The 20,202-nt window shown below is 44.6% G+C and overlaps 1 protein-coding gene across 2 annotated transcripts in view; it reads left to right on the forward strand.

Annotated features, from left to right (window-relative positions):
* map1sa (microtubule-associated protein 1Sa) overlaps positions 1–16,684 on the forward strand; it is a 24,919-nt gene extending 8,235 nt beyond the window's left edge. Inside the window, exons 3-8 of one of the 2 annotated variants that reach the window (XM_020516755.2) lie at positions 3,732–3,814; positions 5,285–5,425; positions 6,005–8,057; positions 9,558–9,725; positions 10,911–11,131; positions 12,792–16,684. In XM_020516755.2, the coding sequence (XP_020372344.1) occupies positions 3,732–3,814; positions 5,285–5,425; positions 6,005–8,057; positions 9,558–9,725; positions 10,911–11,131; positions 12,792–12,947 (2,822 nt within the window). In that variant the 3' untranslated portion in view covers positions 12,948–16,684. Of the gene's footprint in view, positions 1–3,731; positions 3,815–5,284; positions 5,426–6,004; positions 9,726–10,910; positions 11,132–12,791 lie in introns of both variants that reach the window. The other variant, XM_020516754.2, reaches the window with a different exon arrangement.
* Positions 16,685–20,202: the final 3,518 nt, after the last annotated feature.

Raw genomic sequence — 20,202 nt, forward strand, 5'->3', positions numbered from 1 at the left:
CAAAGCACCACCCACTTGCCTGGAGGATTCCATCCCATTTTTCCAGCAACTTTGTTTTTGTACAGTTTTTCAGTTGGAGTCAGTGTTTTCCCTCTAAACCTGTAGAGGGACCTGCAGCATGTGTGAGGGTGGCCTGGAGAAGGGGTGAAGTAGATTAACTTTTGAAAACTGTCCAAATGGAGGGATTTTACTTTACTGGGTTTGAATCCTCCAGGCAAGTGGGTGGTCCTTTGGAGACACCAGGTGTCTCTGCCTTAATGAAGGTGTCCCTTAGTAGGAACCTCTTTCCCCCTGTCCCCCCTATTGATTTACTGTGAATGCTCATTTGGTAAATTTGCCTGAGCTGGGTTTGTCTTTGTTGGCTGTTTACAATTGACAATCTCTCCCTGATCCAGAACATCTTTCCATCCTGCATTTCTTTAATTATGACCTCGTAGCATCGTGATTTTGATCATCGCGTTATCGGTGGCTCATGTAGCAGTTGCTTGGACCCAAATTCTGGAATTCCCTCTCATTAAATTTCGCCACCGCGCCCTCTAGAGCTTTAACTGCTGCTTTAAGAACTTACCTTTGACCAATCTTTATTCACCTGACTTTGTCTCCCAATGTGACCCTGGCTCAGTGTTGAATTTCACACACTCCTGTGAAGAGCTTTGAGACTTTAACTCCATTTTAAAAGGCGCTATATAAATGCAAACTGTTATTCTGCATTTTTATTGAGTTTTTTGTTTTGACACCAATCTGAGAGCCACAGGTGGAGTGGCTGCTGTCTCCTTACTGATAATCGCTTGGTGTGAGCCCCGTTCAGTCATTTTCGACATTTAAACTTGCTGTGTACCTCTGAAACAGAAGGTTATTGGTTTGAATGCTACACCAGAGACTTCTGAGCAAAATTCAGACTTTTTCCCTGTATCGGTACTCAGCGGGTGCTGCACTGTTGAAGAACCCCTCTTCCAGATGAGTAATTATGATAAGGTTTTATCTGACTTCAGTTTGATGTAAGAGATCCTGTAGCCAGCATTCTTGGGCAGAGTAGAGGAGCTCTATAGAAGGTTAAAGTTCGAATCTTATCCAGCAGCATGAAGACAGATTCTCTGAAGCTTATTGCATAGCCATTTGTGGGATCTTGCTATGCTGTGCCATTATTTCCAAGCATGTTCTCCTTTCTTGTGCCCTCACTAATGGTCTGGGTTTGAAATCGTGTTGGTCTGGGGTTCTGTCATTGTTCTGTAGAGGGATGGTGTATTTAAGGGCTGATGTTGTGACCCCTTGTCTAAGGGGTAGAATCTCCTTGAATTGGTAGGCCCTCTCTGAGACGTCATTGTTGGGGACAGAGCAGAGCTGGAGATCCTAACCATGATATAATCATTAAGTGGATCCTAAATGGAATCCAGGTGAAGGGTGACAATGTGGAATTTGTCACCACAGTGTGCTTGATGTGAAATAGCGTGCAGCAATTAACTGGAACATGGAGAAACAGGAGATGAAGGATGCTCGAACAGATGCGGAGGAAGATGTGTGAGACATGAACACTGGTGTAAACTAGCCAGGCTGATTGCGTTGGGAAATGGAGTATGGTTTGGCTCCACTTCTAATGGGGGAGCTGTGTGCCTGGAGTTTCCACTGCAGCTCTGCTCCACACCCTGTTACTGTTGAGATTAGGAACTCTCCCTTGATTAAAAGATCCACTCTCCTGAGGTATTTTGAGCTCTACAAAGATTCCTTTACTTTTCATGCTCGTGATCACTAGTCAGATTTGAGATGTAGCTGCTCAATGTGGATTTTGGATACCGTTGAACACTCCCAGGACAGGGACAGCATGCCTTTAGATACAGAGTAAAGCTCCCTCTACACTGTCCCTATCAAACACTTGCAGTCATAATGCTTTTTTTTTTCCCTCTTACCCCCACAACTTGTCCTGTGAAGTTATTTTTCACTTTTCAGGACAGTTGAGTGCTATGGGAACCCATTTTTCTTTTCTGTTTGATCCTGACCACAGCCATTTTAGATCAGCATATGCCCAAAGTACAGGCGAAAAGATGTTACTTCACTCACTGCATCTTTGGCTGATGAGTCATTTTATTTTTGAGCTGGATATTTATCACTGATATTTGTTACTATCTCCTACTGACTCTGTGCTTTCCAATCTCTCTGCGCCTCCAATTCTGGCATTTTGCATGTTGTTGACTTTCATCACTGCACAATTGGCTGTGCCCCCAGCTGCTTGGGTGCTGGGTTCCAAATTCCCTCCCTAAACCCCTTTGCCTGCCATTCAACATGTCTTAGTGTCAAATGCAGTTTGATAATGTTCCAATGAAGAACAGGACCATCAGGAACAGGCAATGGCCATTTGGTCCCTTGAGTCTGCTCTGTAATTCAATAGGATCGTGGGCTAGTCTGACGTTCTTCAGAGTCGTGCAGCATAGAAACAGACCATTTGGTCCAACCAGTCCGTGCCAAATATAATCCCTAACTAAACTGCGCCTGCCTGCTCCTGGCCCATATCCCTCGCAACCTTTCCTGTTCATGTACTTATCCAAATGGCTTTTAAACGTTGTAATTGGACCCACATCCACCGCTTCCTCAGGAAGTTCCATCCACACTCGAACCATCTTCAGTGTTTTTAAAAAAAAAAAAAAAAATTTGCGCCTCACATATCTTTCTTTTAAATCTCTCTCCTCTCACCTTAAAAATGTGCCCCCTAGTCTCGAAATCCCCCATCCTAAGGAAAAGACACCTACCAATGTCTACTTTCCTGCCTTTTCCCCATAACATTTAATTCCCCACATGATCAAGAATTGATCTGTCCCAGCCTTAAATGTACACAAGGACTCTGCCCCTGCTGCTGTCTGTAGCCAGGAGTTAGAGACCAACCCTCCGAGAAGAAATTCCTCCCTATCTCAGTCTTAATTGGAGCCCCTTTATTCTGAGACTATGCCCTCTGGTCCCAGACTCTCCCATGAGGGGAAACCTCCTCTACTCTATCAAGCCCCTTAAGGATCCTGTATGCCTCGATGATATTCCTCCGTTTCAGTTCTGCATGATGTTAATCCTGATTTATAAATGCAGCTTGCATTTCATCTGACATGCTTGTCCAATACTTTAACAATTTACTTTTGCTGCCTCATGCACACACTCTGCTGGAGGATGCAACTGAGTGCAGGGAGGTTGATTGGAGACTGTGCCAAGTTGTGCATGAGGAAGGAATTGCTGTCCTTGTGTGACTTGGTAGTCTGTTCCTCATTCAGACAAGCAGATTAACCTGTGATGTTTGTGTTGACAACTGACCAAAGCTTCTGGCTAAATGGAGGCCTTTCTGGGTGCTCTCCTCACAGCTCACCCACGTGCCTTGAAAGCACAAGGAGTTCACATTCCAATTGGACAGTATTGAGAGGGGGCTGGACCACCTGTTAATGCTGTCACTTTAATCTCCTTCTGGTCAGTGACTCCTGAAAGAATCTGCACAGCTCACATGAGCTGGGAGGCTTACTTGCCCAGATCAGTTGTTCAGAGCTTTCAACTTCACTCAGTGTCTCACTCTTAATGTAGTTCCTTTAAACTCACCCTGACTCTGTGATTAACCTTATCCTTGTGTTATACAGTGACAGGCCTGTCCCCACTAGTGCTGTACCCCAGTGTTATATGCAGTGACAGGCCAAACTGGTGAAATTGGGTCTGGAATCAGCAGGATTGGTCTTTTATTCAGTTTGTCCTTGTTATTTCTGTCTTAGATCAAAAGATTCTCCATCACAGCGGTGAGGCATTGGAAACATTGGTGCTGATAAACCCTTCCAGTGAGTCTCTGTGTGCTGAGGTGAGACATCAGATGTTTCTCTTTGACTTTGTAACCTTTCGATAAACACCCCACTGTCTTCCCCTTTTCCCAGTATATCAGGCTTTGTCCTTGCTCTCTGGTATCCTGATTTTTCTCAGTCAAATGTTGTGCTTTGTGCCTGCCACAGTTGACTAGGCTGACCCGTGGGTGGTTAAGCCTTGCTCTGGCTGCCTCCCCCTCTTTCACCTAATGATGGGTGTGTTGCAATCTATGGCCAGTCAGTGCGGTCATGTATCTGGCGGTTCATTTTATTGTTTTGTTGAATTTTCAGTGGCTCAGTGGCTAGCTGTCTGCTCCGATTTTGTGTGTGCGTGTGTGTTCCCTGCTCTAGGCTGACCCTCCGGTGCAAGGTCCCACCTTTCTGATCAGACTTCAGATTGAGGGCCTGAATCCTGGCTTGCTGTGTGTAGAGATCCTGAGGCACTGTTTTGGGGTTAAATGAAGGGAGTTCTCCCCTGTTTCATAGACAATATTTATTTGGCCCCATGTCCCTGAAATAGTGCGTCTGATCGTTTTACTTGCAATTTGTGGGATTTTGCAATGCCAAATTGACAAGCATGTGTTCCAGCCCTTCAACTCAGCTAGGAGTTGATTGTAAAGTTAGCCCCTTAGATGTTGGAAAATGTTATTGCTGGGACCAAGTGAGAAGGACTAAACTGGTTTCCTCTTTTCTACCTTCTCTAGTTGTAATAAAGATTTGCATTCTTTTTAACTATGGTCTACAACTTTTTCCAATTAAAAATATAGGCAATTAATCTTTGGCTCTTTGATGCTTAAAGCAATCAAAGGATTTCCTTGTGTAAGAGAGTTTCTGACTCTCTAATCTAGAAAACAATAATAAAGACAACATCTAGCATATGACCTCCAAGTAGTTAGCTGTGTCATCTCTGGCACAAAGGGTTTCCTTGAGGTATAAAGGTTTAATTTGAGCTCACTTGGTTAGTAAATGTTGCAGTTATCACAAGTTCTTTGTTCTCTTCCTTTCCCATCAGTGCTGTCCCTCACCAAGTGCGTTTTCTTCAGTAGAGCCTTCTCCACTTGTGTTGCATTCTATAGTCTTAAATCCTGGTCTGCCAAAACAACACGCTTTGAAAGTGTTTGGAATCCATATCAAATCATTTCGGTCCCTGAAAGTCCTGTGTATTAAACTGGCTGAAGGAATTGCAAGATCAATAGCTTACATTTTATGGCATTGTGACACGAAATAAATTAAAAGTTCTTTTAATTGCACCAGTTCTTTTATTAGTGGATGCTCTTAAAGTGGCACTTGTGGTTGTGATGCCAATTGTCACTGGGGTGGTTTGGTCCCACCCCAATAGTCCATTTCAAACTCTGCAGTGCAGCAGCTGAAGTCAGGAGGCTGCAATAATCCAGCACCTTTTTCTTTGCATTAACACAATCAGCTACTTGGACCTGTGGCTGACTTCTGTGTTTCCATTTCCGTTATAGGTCCGGATTCTGATCGCTGCACCATCAAGACACAAGCTCCTGGTGTTGGCTGGGCCATACCTGGAGGAATCTGGTGACCTCCTCTTGCAGAAAAGATCCTTCACACTCCAGGATTTCATCCAGATCTTCACAGATAAGGAGGTTGTCTCTGACAGTGCTGTGTCTCCTGTTTCACTGTCTAGAAGTCTGATTTCAAAGTTGAATTGCACCTTGTTTGTTTGTTTGTTTGTTTGTGTGGGCTGCTGGTCTTCCTTCTAGCCACTTCCAGCTATAATCTCCTGTAATGTCATGTTGCACCTGTCCTGGGACAGTTTCGGGGGAACTTTGCTTTGTGTTTACTTTCTGTTTGAGTAGAGGGAGATTTACATTGTATTTAACCCCAAGATCCCCAGGACAGGAATGTTTGACCGTGACAGTGTAGAAGGTGTTTTACATTCAATTTAAAAAAGTGGAGGAAGCTTTAATTTTGGTTTAAAAGCGCAGAAAGAGTATTAATCTGTATCTGACCTCGTTCTGTTCTTGTTCTGGGAGTGTTTGATGGGGTGGGGGACAATATGAATTTGAGGAAGAGAAATTTGAAATTGTCTGCAAGCAGGTGATGGGTTAATGGAAGCTTCTGCGAGTTGGGACCCAGGTGTCAGGGATTTTGGTTGAGCTGACGTTTCTGAAAGTAAGAATAAGGTGCTGAATTAATGTGATGGCATTCTGCTTTCCTCTTAGATTGGAGAACTGTTGAGCTTCACACCTCCTGCTGACAAGGCCAGCCTTACTCTGGCCTGCCCTGACTTGGGAGAATGGAAGAAATCGAGCCTGGAGAAGCACAGTCTCCAGGAGTTCATCGAGATCAGGCTGAACCCTCCAGTCACACTGCCAGAGATGGAAGGGCTGCAGGAATTCCTGGAGTATCTCTCTGAGACCATGGAGGCACCCTCCCCCTTTGACCTACTGGAGCCCCCGGCCACCGTGGGCTTCCTAAAGCTCTCCAAACCCTGCTGCTACATCTTTCCCGGAGGCCGAGGGGACTCGGCTTTCTTTGCAGTCAATGGCTTCAATATTCTGGTGGACGGAGGATCAGATCAGAAATCCTCATTTTGGAAATTGGTTCGCCACCTCGACAGGATTGACGCTGTCCTGTTAACTCACATTGGGACCGACAACCTGCCTGGTATCAACAGTCTGCTGCACAGGAAGCTGGCAGAGCTGGATGATGACCAGTCTCTAGGCTCTGAATTGAACAATGACTGGACGAAGCATCTTATTTCTCCTGAGATTGGAGTCATGTTTCTCAACGCACCCAAGAAGCTACAACATGTTGAGAGAAACAATGTGAGGAGAAGCATTGATGAGGTTAGTGTGACGCTTCAGTATTTGGACCTGTTGCATATTAACCCAGTGCCACTCTATAGAATTGTTGGCAATTCTTTAGAACCTCTAATTCTCTTTCAAAAGATGGGAGTTGGACGACTGGAGATGTATGTCCTGAATCCAATTGAAGGGAGTAAGGACCTGAGCTACTTGATGCAACAGTGGGCAGGCAATGGTTGTCCAAAAGGAGGGAATGTTCCGCTTCAATGCCAGGTTTCCATTTGTGTCCTCATTGTTTGGCACCCAGCAAGTCGGGTCGAAAAGATAATTCGGGTGCTGTTTCCTGGTTGCACTCCTCAGAACAAGATTCTGGAGGGACTGGAAAAGGTGAAGCACCTGGATTTCCTGAAGCAGCCTTTGGCCACCCAGAGCGAGCTGGAGTCTCGGCAGAAAGACAAAGGCCCAAAGCCCAAACGGGCCGAAAGTCGGGAGAGTCTCCACAGCCTCAGCAAGGGGTCGAGTGGTAAGGGAGGTCGTGACCCAGAGGCTGGCCTGGTCGGATCGCGGCTGGGGTCTGCCAAACCCCGGGTAGAGAGGAAGGACAAGTCTGGGAAAACTAAAGCTGACACAGCAACCTCCAGTGAGGGAGCAAAAGAATCTCGCCCCAATATGTCAGCAGAGCCGAAGGCTAGAGAGCAAGGTGGGGACAAACTGAAAACCACCACCCAACTGAAACCATCCAAGGAAAAACTACAAAAGAAAGAGGCCAAGCCAATGAAACTGGAAGAGAATAAGGATGTGAAAGTCTCTAAAAGAGAAGAAAGAAAGGATTCAGAGGAAAAGAAGCTGGTGAGAAAAGAGATATCAAAACAAGTTAAAAAGATGGAGCCTAAAAAAGACGAAAAGACAGGAGCCAAGGCCCCCGTGAAAAAAATGTCCTCCATTTCTTCTGACAGCAGAAAGTCTTCAGCAAAAAGCAATATGCCAAGCAAAGAGACCAAAAAAGATCTACATACTTCTGCAAAAGGGTCTCTCAAAACCAAACCAAAGCTTCAGAATAAGGAGACTGCAGCAGATTGCAAACAGGCTGCAGGCAGCATATCCCTCACCGAGAAGGGTCCCGAGCTGTCTACTTCCAAGATGTCCACTCCTGAGGATGTGACAGCCGATTTTGAACATCTCGAACCAGCTGAGCAAGAGGTACAGGCACGAGGTGCAGAGACTGGGTCAGAAGGGAATGAAGGGAAGGTGGTCATACCAGACGAAACCTCACCTGATGAGGGCTTCACTACGATGGAGAATGAAAGTGAGCTGGAGTCTTCTCCCCAAGATGATGGCCAGCTTGTCGACACTACCATCCCTGAAAGGGAGGACCCAGTCGTCTTGGAGTTCGAGCCACACGATGGGGGCAAGAGTACAGAAGAGAAACAGGAAGCCAGAGGTGACGCAGAGGCTGAATCTCATCAAGGTATGATTAGAATTAATCATATTAATGGTCTGATCTGTGATACTGAAAATGAAGATGGTTTTGAGATGGAAAGTCCTGATAAATTCAGATATCTTGATGAAAAGTTAAGCCCTAGTAGGAACATGGCAGCCCTTTCACCTCTTCCTAAAACCCCACGGAGTGATCGTAGTGTTAACTTTGACCTAACACCAACTGAGCTTGGGCCACTAGAGGAAATTAAAGGGCAGATGTCGGTCAACAACCAGGAGACTCTGGAGGACCAGTGTGCAAGCTCTGAGGAGAAGACCTTGGAGATGGTCTCTCCTCCAGGATCAGGCCCTGCCAGTGCTGGCCATACCCCATTCCATCAATCACCCATTGATGAGATCATTCCCAGAGGTGAAGATGGCTTAATTGAGAGAGTTTCCAGCCTTCTCAATGAGGAGACCCAGTTGAACAATGCTTGTAATAAGCTTTTAGATGGAGGACCCCAGTCAAATGCACGACTACCTTTTGAAAACACCAGTGCTCCACTGGACAGACATACTGGCTTCCTGACCTTAAGTCCATTCAAGGAAGTAGTCCCTGATGTTTCGCTGACTCTGACCACCCCCTCATTGCCAGCTGAGGTTGGTTCTCCTCATTCCACAGAAGTCGATGAGTCTCTGTCAGTCTCCTTTGAACAAGTTCTGCCACCTGTGAGTGAAGCTCTGGCCTCTCCAAGAGAGCATAACCAGAGGGGACCTTTCAATGGTCTTTCTCCTGAACATGAAACCTTCTCAGCAAAGGGCGACCCTCCTGGCATGAGCTTGCCCTTGAAATCGTTGCAAGATCCATTCCGGGCTCCACAGGTGCCATTGGGCAGTGCCTTGGATGGTGATGGTGTGTTAACTCGCGGCGATGGAATTGATGGGCATTTGCCACGTGTGATGGCTCTGCCCTCCGAGTCTCCTCATGATGTTGACTTGTGCCTCGTATCACCCTGTGAATTTAAGCACCCAAAGACTGAACTCTCACCCTCCATCAACCCCAGCCCACGGGAGTTATCAGACGAAAGTGACCTTTCCCAGGAATTTGCCAAGCCGGTTGGCCAAAGGAGAGGTCACAGGTCTCCCTCCAGTCGAAAGGCAGCACTGGATGAAAGGACCCCAACCTCTGCCAGTGAGTCCCTTCCAACCCTTTCAGGTTCTGATGCCCAGCCTGGGACTGAGGACTGCCCGTCCATCACTGCAGATGGTGGCATTGACTCTGAGGAAGAATCTGAGATCCTTCCTGCCGACAGGTCTCATTCTCCTGTGTCTTCAAGACCATGTGACCCTCTGCCTGCCCCGATGAAAGACCCTCACCCACCCCCACCCCAACCTGGTATCTGTATGGTAGACCCTGAAGTACTGACACACAACTCTACCAAAGATGCCAGAGAGAGGACGAAAGGCAAAAAATTGGGTTCAAAGCCGACTTTGGGCTCTGCAGCAAGGAAAACTGAAAACACTAAACAATCGACTCTCTCCAAACCAAAAGGTCACCAACTGACGCCCAAAGAGTTGGATAAGATGGCCACAGGCAGTAAGAACAATGAACCAGCGAAGGTTTTCAGAGTAAGTTCCAACCAGTCAATAAATTCGGAGGAGAAGAAGGGAAAGTATCTTCAAACTACAAGTTCCAAACCGCCTCGCAACGTGGTGACAGGTCAGTTACATAATGTGGGTAAGACTGTATTCTTGTCAGATGCGGGGCCAGAAAGGAGCTGTCAGTACTTCGGAAGAACTTCTTGTAAAACATTACTGTGGGATTGAGTTGTCCATAGATCACTAAAATGTCGTGGTCTCGTACAAAAAAGCCAATATGAATGGAATGCAGACTTTCCAGCTATTGGGTTAGAAACTGAAAGGTTTTGGAGCTTCTGCCTCTGTTACATAGGGTCCAGATTAGAGCAGCCCACAGCCAGAGTAGGTATCTGTTCTGAGTCTCTCCTCATTCAATAGCTTGATTTTGGAAAGTGTGCAATGCAGACTCACTAGAATTTTCAAAGAGTTAGATTACAAAGAAAGATCACATTAAATGAGGCTGGGGGTAATATTTGCTGGAGATTTTCCTAGGATCTTGAAAAGGATAAGTTCACTAGACAAGGGGACCATTATTTTTTCCCTCAGGCAGAGGGCAGGACAAAGATATAACCTCTTAAGATCTGAGCCATGCCATTCCGAGAGAAATGGCAAAACATAGTCAAGCAAAGGCTAATAGAATTGTGGAATTACCTTAAAAATAGACGAGAAATGTTAGCTCATAGATCAATGTTTAAATGATTATATTTCTGCTCAACTAAGGACATGAAAGGATATGAAGTTGTCAGTAGGTGGGAGTGATAGATTCAATACGCGCCAAATGGCTGCCTACTGTTGGTGCACTCGGTGTCTCCATTTTCTTTCTCTGATTTCTGCCTTTCTTGAGGGTATCCATCTGGTTCTGAAGAGTCACATATTCTGTGACACTAGCTCATCACCATTGCTGGGCCGATTTGGTTTGTTTCAGAGTTGTTGCTCAGTGGCTACCGAGCTGGAGTTGTATGGGATTTGAAAGTTGACATGCCCAATGCTTGCTTTTGAGGTGATGTGGTCAAGACTCAGGCACTTGTTTGCAGGTGAGAGGGTGTCTCTGCCCATGTCAGGGCCACCCCAGGAGTAGGGAGGGGCAAATGTCATTTTCCCAAGGTGACTAATCCAGGTTCATCCACAGAAGGGAATTTTTGTTCCACAACATTTCTTGTTGTTGGTCATCGTATTTCCTAAATGATCTGATCGAGGCTCTTGTTGATAGCATCTCCCAGCTTAAGGAGCGAGAAACCCTACTCATTCCAAGTTGTTGCTGTTGCAGGTGCAGTGAGCAAGGCTCCTTCTGTGGGATCCCCTGTTTATGTTGATCTCGCCTACATTCCCAACAACCATAGTGCTAGAACAATCGACGCAGACTTTTTTAAACGGCTGAGATCTTCAATCTACGTCATAAGTGGAGATGATCCCCAGAAGGAGAGGGCGATGAGGAACATTCTGGACTCTCTCCTGGAAGGCAAAGCCGTGTGGGGGGATAATATCCAGGTGAGGGAATTTTCCTTTGTGCAATTGTCACCAATCTGCCAGTACCTCAGTTTCCACCATCTCGCTCCTCTGGATCCTACAACCCTCCGGGATATCTGCTTTCACTTTAAGTTGGCTGTCTGTGCATTCCTGATTGGGTTTTTTTTTTCTTCTTATTTATCAGCCCAAGGTTCTGGAATTCTCTCCCTTAAACCCTCTGCCTCTCCTCTCATTCCAGGAATCTCCTTAAAACCTACCTATTTGACCAAACCTTTGGTCATTCAACCCTGACTTAATGTCCCCTTGTTTGGGAAGATGGTTGTGTATAGTGGTAATGTCATTGGGCTAGTAATCAGAGTCTCAGGCTCATGTTCTGGGGACATGGCTTCAAATCGCACCATAGCAGTTAGTGGAATTTAAATTCAAAACTAGATCTGGAATCTAAAGCTAATCTTTGTAACTAGGACAGTATTGTTGGTTATTAAAAACCCATCCAGTCCCCTGTAGCCTTTTGGGGAAGGAAATCTGCTGTTTTTACCCAGCCTGGCCTCCGTGTGAATCAAGAGCCACAGCAATGTGGATGACTATTAACTGCCCTCTAAAATGGCCTAGAGAGCCACTCAGTTGAAGGGCAACTAGGGATACGCAACAAATGCTGTTCTTGCCATAAATGTCCACATCCCATAGAGAATTAAAGGACAGAAAAGGTTGGCTCAGTTTTTGTTTTAATTCCCTCTAGTTCAGTCATATCATGAAAAATAAAAGATCTATTTAATGGGATGTGGGTAGTTATTGGCAGCGTTGATGTTTATGAACCGTCCCTAATTGCCCACGTGAAGGTGATAGTGATGAGCTGCTGCCTTGATTCACTGTAGTCTGGCTTTTGCAGATTGTGATGTTAGGGGGGTGCATTAGACTGAGATCCTGTCCGTCCTTCCGGGCGAATGGAACAGATCCCAGGCTGCTTTAAGAAGAACACAGGAGGTCTCTGCAGGTTTGTGGCCAATGTCTATTTCCCCACATTGCTGAAAGCCGAATGGTCTGGTCGTGATAATGCTGTTTGTGGCTGACCTTTTACTGAAAGTGGTTGCTTTATTTCTTACAGCACAGCCAGCCCTTCCAAAATATTTCAATGGCTGTAAAGGTTCTTTGGGTCATCCTGAGGTCACAATGTGCTATTAGAATACAGGTTTTCTTTTTACAAGGAACTTCAGGGAGCTTGGTAAGGGTTCTAATGTAGTGTCACTCGACCCAAAACATTAACTCTAATTTCTCTCCACAGATGCTGCCAGACCTGCTGAGCTTTTCCAGTAACTTGTTTTTGTAGTTGTTGGTAACCTCCCACCTTGGCAGTTTGAACAGTGTGTTTTCTTCCTACTATAACTTTTTGTTCTGCTTTTTCAACACTGCTGGGGTTAAGTAACAGGAAGAATTTGTTTTAAAGTATCTGGAAGTGGCCATGAAGCCAGACAGACATCTTCCCTTTTTGCAGAATGAGCCGTGATGCCGATGAGCCGCCATGTCTTCAGAATAACCTGCCCTTCGCTCTCCAGTCTATACTTCAGGGTCTCGAGTCCCAATTTTGTGTCCTTCCTCAAGTTCCACAGGGTTCTTTTGAAGCTCTAGCAAGTTCCTTGCTGGCTGTCTCAAGTCATGTGATCCTGTACTGTTTTATTTGCAGGTCACCATAATCCCAACCTTTGAATCTCCGATCATGCACGAGTGGTACCAGGAGACCCATGAGAGGCAGCAGTCACTGAACATCACAGTGCTGGGGAGCAACAGCACTGTTGTCATGCAAGAAGAGACCTTTCCAGCCTGCAAAGTGGAATTCTGATCAGGCGTTTGTTCACCAAACAGAACTTTTTTTAAGCGCTTTTGTTGTGCGCAGGGAGTTGTAACCCTTTTTTTTGGATTAATCCCACCCTCTAATAGGCAAAAATATTGATCCTTCTCTGGAGTGTTTCTGGTGATGTATCAAGTAATGCACATTGACCCCCCCCCCCTCCAAATTTCTTACATTTCATGTGATGCTTCAAACGTTGCACGACCATCTCAGGCCCAAGATCCCTGCGAGCACCAGTGAACTGGGTGAAGGGCTGAGCTGTGACAATGGGGGAGGGCAAGAGCCTGCTGGGACCAAGAGGTTAGAATGGTATCTGGTGGCCACCAAATACTTTTGGAATGAGGGCTACTTGTTTTCCTTTTGTATGCAAATAGATGACAGGGTTTTTAGTCTTGTTCACTGTGCAAATCACTTGGCATAAAGGAGAGCACTCACTGACTGCTCTGGAGCTGGCTTGGTTCTCCCCATGGTCTCTAGAGTGACAGCTTGGCTCGTGAGCTTTTTAATTCCAGCCTGTGCTTGTGGCTGTTCTATTGCCAATTGTAACAGTGAGCGAAGTCTCTGGTGTAGGGTGGGTTTTCTCGTGACCAGTCACAGTTTCAATTAGTTACAGAGGGCGTAAATAAACTCCTCCACTAGGTGCCCAGGCCCTTTTCAGTAGGAACGTTGGAGCTAACATTCACACTGATCCCACACTGTTCTCACTAGAAGTCTAACCTCCTGGGTTATGGGCTCCATCAGCGCTGACTTGCTGCTGGCATTTGAACCAAATGATCCATCCTTCATGCAAGTCTAATGATGTGTCAGCAGGTGAATTGACCTGGATGACTCAGTAATTAGGCTGGTTTACACTCCTGTCCAGTTATCTCCTGGACTGGACCTTGTAAACTATCCCAGTGATAGACTCATCTCTGTCAGGCCTTGATTTAGACCTGACTGACAAATTAAACTCAACGCTGGCTGCATTCATAAATGAGTAAGGGCCAAGCTGCTTTGATTATCATTGATTTTCTCAGCCATTTTCCATTTCCAGGAAGGATGGTGACTGAAGGCAATAGCATGGGGAAAATCTTGTATCGCCTGGTTCTGGTTTAGTTGTGCAACTATAAACATCCTACCCTGGTTGTGCATATCTTTGATGTCAAGTTTCTCTTTGATCCAATGTTAAACACTCACCAATGCACCCAAAGACACAAAACCAATCAGCTGAGATCAGCCACAGACCGTGGTCTTATCCAGTAGAAGTTCATGAGTCTTTGGTTGAAACCAGGGTTGAAGAGGAAAGTTACGATGGGAGTTCCTTGTTGCCCAGCAGATTGAGTCAGCATTTTTGGGTACCTGTATACCACATCGCTTTCAGAGTGAAGAAAAACAATTTACCCTGTTAAATCACTGCTTCAAGAACGTTCCACTATAAACAGGAGGAGCTCTGATACCTCAGTATAAAATATATTCTGCATGTTAATCAACTTCGATTGTATTGTGGGTGAGGGTAATATTTTTATTTATTTGTGGGATGTGAGCATTGCTCACCCAGCCAACATTTATTGCTCATCCCTAATTGCCCCTGAGGAGGTAGTGATGATCTGAGCGAAGGTGGATGGTATTTTGTTCTCTCCCTCCTGAATAATAGCTGAAGACTATCACTTTGCAAACTGCAACAAAGTGGGAGTGGAGGAGATGATATTGATTTTAAATTTGAGTCAGACTTGATAACAAACATCACCTAAATTATCTTGGACTCAAACCCATCATCAATATGATAGGAAGCACAGGAGAGAATTGAAGTAATGACAGTTTGTGTGGTCCTAGTTTTCAACTGTGAAACACATGACTTCTGTTCCTTCCACACCAGTCACCTTTCCCCATGTGACAGGGCTGCTGTGACCTGCAAATGACTCTAACGTCAAGTTGATACTACCATTGGCAGACAATTGAATTACTGCTTTGGTGAATTGTTCTTATCAGTAAGAGTTTTGTTTCCCAGTCATTCACGGTGACATGAGAATGCAAACAGTTTATGGCCTGGTAAAGCTTCGTTCAGTGTGGTGATCTCAGCTGTGAGACATCGCTTATCTGGAAAGGGTAGGTAGTCTGGATGCAGAATACAGTGTCTTCATGTTGACTTCTTGACAGAGGGCCTTCCCATTGCTGGATGGAGATGATATCACCGGCCCAATGTCTCCATCAGTCTAATCCTGGTAATGGCAGCTTGGCCATTTTAGCCAGACACTGAGTCAACAGACACCTACTTGTGACTTGAGTGAATGATGGTTGGGAAAGTAGATTAAAGAGCAGATGGATGTATTTGGAGGCGAGTGTAGAGTGCTATACTGCTAAGGGTTAGAGGGGTTAGAATGATGACTATATTCTAATGCTGACGGGGGCCAAACTCCACTTGGAAGATCAGATTGTGGGTGTTGTTCAATGCTTTCAAATTGTCTGAACTGCAGGTTCATGTTAAAAGTTCTCTTTTTGGTCTAGACAAAGCAAATGGCCTTTTGTTGATGGTTGTTGAAAGGAAAGTAGGTGGAGGGACAAGTGAAATCAAAACCAGGAAGCATCAATCCTCCTATGTTTAACACAGATCTGCCATAAAAGCCACTTTCTCCTTCTCCACTGTCTCCTTGGAGTGTGGACTGCAAGGCTAGACCTGTTGTCAGCCCTCCCTATAGGGTCTGTCTTCCCCTCATGGGGTATTGGGCAACATGGGATGTGCTCTCTGTTTACATGGAGAACAATAGTAGTTCAAATTTTAATAATCTTGTGCCCTGAAATCAGCTAATTTAATCCTGTACACTCCACTGAGAGCATAGAGAGCTCATGACACACAAGCATGTAACTGAAAAAGCTGCAATTTCAAACCAGTTATTTATTCTCAAAATTAATATATAATAAGCTTTTGGTTATGGTTTACACTTTTTTAATTGCTGCCTTATCTGAGCAGCATTGTTTTGTCAAACTTTTCATTACATTTTTTTATTGTGAGGTTTAATCAGTATTAAACACTAATTGGTGAATTATTTTAAGGTTAATTCAATGGAGGATGCAAATGTTTGTCCTGATTTATGCATTTCATTGAGAATTGTACTGTAGTCCTGAATATGTATGTGAAACTTTCCATAACTGCTGTCTGTGCATTACATTGACAGGATATCATGTGTTTTAAAGGGTAGTGTGTTTACACATCAGTAGGTGGGGATAATGCCTATCTCAGAATTGATGGGAGGCGCTACCAACCAACCTTGTTAGAAGTATGGATGTTTGATTTTAGCCTAAAATAATAGAAAATGCAAGGTTTCTCCCCATACAGAGTGGTGATTGATTCGATCCTCCATTGTAGATGCTGGGGGAGCTCATACAATTTAACTGTTGACGCCACCTCCCCGCTCCCCCCGCGCGCACACTCCATTTGTAAGCACCCATATTTATACTGTTAATTTGGTTCACTGGTAAGGGGAGGGCTTGCAGGGGGTGGGTGTGCTGTGTGTCATTTGGGGAGGGAGTCTCTCTTCAGTGTTTCACTTTAAATGGGGAGGTGTCTGCATGGAATTGCTTAAGTCACTTCCCTGTTACTGTGCAGAAGCCCAGGCTGCTAGTTGTTCCCATTTGCTTTTGAGGATTGTCTGTGTATGTGCACAGACTGATCTATCCGTTGGCACTACTGTTTTTAAAAAAAAAAGTCTGGCTTTATGATGAAATTGAACAATAAAATTTAATTAAAGGAACTGATTTTCCTTGTTGTGCATTTTCTTTTTCCAGATCCCAGACAACCAAACTATTGACCATGCCGACTTCTAAGGAATGAGCTGCTCTGTCCTTAATCAAATTCTTTCAAAGTCCTCTGACCCTTTGCAGATACACAACCACTTTTCCTCATCTGTTCATGGGATGTGGGTGTTGGACTAGCATTTATTACCCATCTCATTGTCCTGGAGAAGATGGTCGTGAGCTGCCATCTTGAACCACTGTAATCGATTGTAAGTGCACTATTTTCAGGAGTTCCTGGATTTTTCACCCAGTGACACTGAGGAATGGTGATGTATTTCCAAGTTAGGATGGTGAGTGGCTTGGAGGGGAACTTCCCATGTATCTACTGCCCTTGTCCTTCCAGCTGGTAGAGGTTACAGGTTTGGAAGGTGCCTTGGTGACTTTCTGCAGTGCATCCTGTAGATGGTACACACTGCTGCTGCGTTGATGGTGGAAGGAAGTGAGTGGTGGATGGGATGCCAATCAAATAGGCTCCTTTTGTCCTGGAGGGTTTCAATTTTTTTGTGGTGCTGCACCCATCCAGGCAGGTGGTGAGTAGGGGGGATGCCTAGAAGCTGGCATATAGGTGAACATTCAGCCCCTCGAGCCTTGTCGAGCAGTAAACCATTTTAACTTTGAACTAACCCTCAGCACCCACTCTTTCCAGATTTCCACTCAAGTACGGGTAGTTGACAAGCTCTGTGAATGGACCTGTCTTAGATTTTAAAGTTTGGGTTCCCCCGTTCTCAATTTTACACTTTGTTTTGTTCTCCACTACTATTTTCCTACTCTCCTTCAATCCCACCCACAGGAAATGTTTTCTCCCTTTTGCACCTATAAAATCCTTTAATCATAAGCACCAATGAGATGACCACCCTCTATTATTTGAAACCCAATAGAATTAAGTGTCCCTGTCCTTCCTAATTGAACTTATCGAACTTCTGAGCTCTCCACTTGCCAGGTCCTGACCCTGCTTCCATTTCCCACCCCGACCTCAAAAGGATAATGAGCAGTGAAACTGCACTGGGTGCTGTGTTTGGATCCTTTTCTCAAGTTAATAAGAGTAGGTTGGAGCTGAAGCTTCATTTACGGAGGATGCCAGCTGACAGTGCCTCTGATTTGAGTTGATCTTTTCTTGCTGTTTTGAGAATGGGGTGAGCTGTTGCTGTGGTAACAGGCATGTGATATCTTTTCCCTGTGTTGCATTGAGAATTGTAGGAAAAACATTCTACGTTTAAACTCTGTTTTAAGTGGAACTGGTTTGAGAGTGAGTTTAATCTCTCAAAATATGAACAAGCAGCATAGGAGCTGGAGTAGGTTATTTAGCCCTGCAGACTTGCTCTGCCATTCAACAGGATCATGGCTGCTCTGATTGTGGCCTCAAATCAACTTTCTTCTCTGTTCCACATAATCTTCGATTCCCTTCACCAATCGAGATTCTGTGTATGACACCATCTTGAATATCTGACCCAGCCTCGGCTACTGTCTGAAGGGAATTGCTCCATATAACAGCCCTTGGTGGGGTGCAACTCTCCTCATTTCCATCTTTGTTTATAAACAAGGTGTCTCTTTTAAGCTTCCTTGTTCCAGACCCCTCATTAGGACAAATCATCTTGACAGCCATTCTGTTATATATTGAATAAAATCACATCATCTCCTTCACACTAATGAATACAGGTCAAGTCTGTCCAGCCTGTCCTCTGGATAACATCCCTTTGTGCTGGTGAATGATTCCCAATCTCTGAACTGCTTCCAATGCACCATGAGACAGCTATGGCTCACTTGTACAGCGTATGCACACTCTCACTCTCACTGTCTGCCCTTCACCTTCTTCCTCACCCCTGTGTCTCTCTTCCTGTTCCCCTCACTCACTCACCCTTTCTCTCTCGCCCTACCTCCCTCTGACAGACGTAAATATCATTAATGAAGGAGTACATTTAATTTTGTTTCTTTTCATTGTGTTTGCTATGGTACAGTTTCTACTGGGTTATTAATTTTCAGAGCAATTTGTAGTTGGAAAAACCTCTTAAAAAGCATCTCATAATTCGGACATATTCTGTTGGATTAAATCAAGTTGCCATTTGCCTTTGAGCTGTTTTGAAGAAGATTTGGTATTTCCTCTCAGGCCAATGTATCTATACTGGAAATTTCATCAGATGTTCCAGTTTTGAGTCATGGCTGAGTGTCACAAGCTAGAACTAAGCAGGGGACGAGCTGCTGTTAATCTGGGCATGAGTAATGCGACATGATTATTTAATGATCTTATCGTAAAGAATCCTCTTGGTAAGAATGGTCATAACATGATAAATCTTTACTTTCCTCCAATGAGGGGGAGGAATGTGGGTCTGAAACTGTAGTCTTAAACAAATGAGTTTCAAGGATATGAGGACAGACTGGACCAAAGTGGAATTAATAGGTAAGACAATGATCAAGAAATATACAAGCAGACTGTAAAAGCTTCCAAGGTATACAAAAGACAGAGGATAGCAAAAGTGAACATTGGTCCCTTTGAGAATGAGACTGGGAAATTAACAACAGGGTGGCAGAGTCTTTGAACAAATAGCTTGTATCTGCCTTCACACTAGAAACAGAATGGTTAAAAAATCAAAATGCAAATGGGAGAGGAGAATTCAAGATGATCACAGTCACTAGGCAACAGGAAAGGTGATGAGACTGCAGGCTAACAAGGTCCTGAACCCATGTGGCCATGTTCTGCGGCCTTGAAGGAAATGGCTGCAGAGATCATATATGCATTGGTTATAATTGCCCAAAATTCCCACAATTCTGGATAGGTCCCAGTAGATTGGAAAAACCCAAATGTAATACTTCTATCTGAGAAAGGAAATAAACAGAAAAAAAGACAACTGTAAGCCTGTTGGTCTAAGATCCATCATTGAGAAAATGCTGGAATTCATCATTAGGGAATAAGTTGCAGAACATTTATAAAATCTAATGTTTTTCAAGAAGATTTGTAGCTTGGGTTGTGGATGGACTTGTAGACATGCTCGCCGAGCCAGTGGGTTTGGTTGCAAACATTTCATCACCCTACTAGGTGACATTGTCAGTGCATCTCCTGTGAAGCGTTGGTGTTCTGTCTCACTTATTAAAATTCACAGAAGAGAACAACAACTGATTACCCTTCCTGGACATAATGGTAGAACGCAAAAACAACAGGGAACTCCAGACTAGCATGTATAGAGAGACCACACACACAGACCAGACACTCAATTACGCTAGCAATCAGCACAACACCCGCAAACAGAGCTGCATCAGGACACTATTTAAATGAGCCACAACACATTGTAGCAACCCGGAACTATGCAAAGCAGAACAGGAACACCTATAACGGCGTCTTCAAAAGGAATGGATACCCAAAAAGCACAATCCGCCGTTACCTCTGAGACAAACCACAACAGGAAGACACAACACGACCAGACTCACTAATCACCCTACCATACATCAGAGACATTTCAGAGATGACCACAAGATGGAAGAA

Source organism: Rhincodon typus, chromosome 29 (assembly GCF_021869965.1).
Source record: "Rhincodon typus isolate 14 chromosome 29, sRhiTyp1.1, whole genome shotgun sequence".
NCBI lineage: Eukaryota > Metazoa > Chordata > Chondrichthyes > Orectolobiformes > Rhincodontidae > Rhincodon > Rhincodon typus.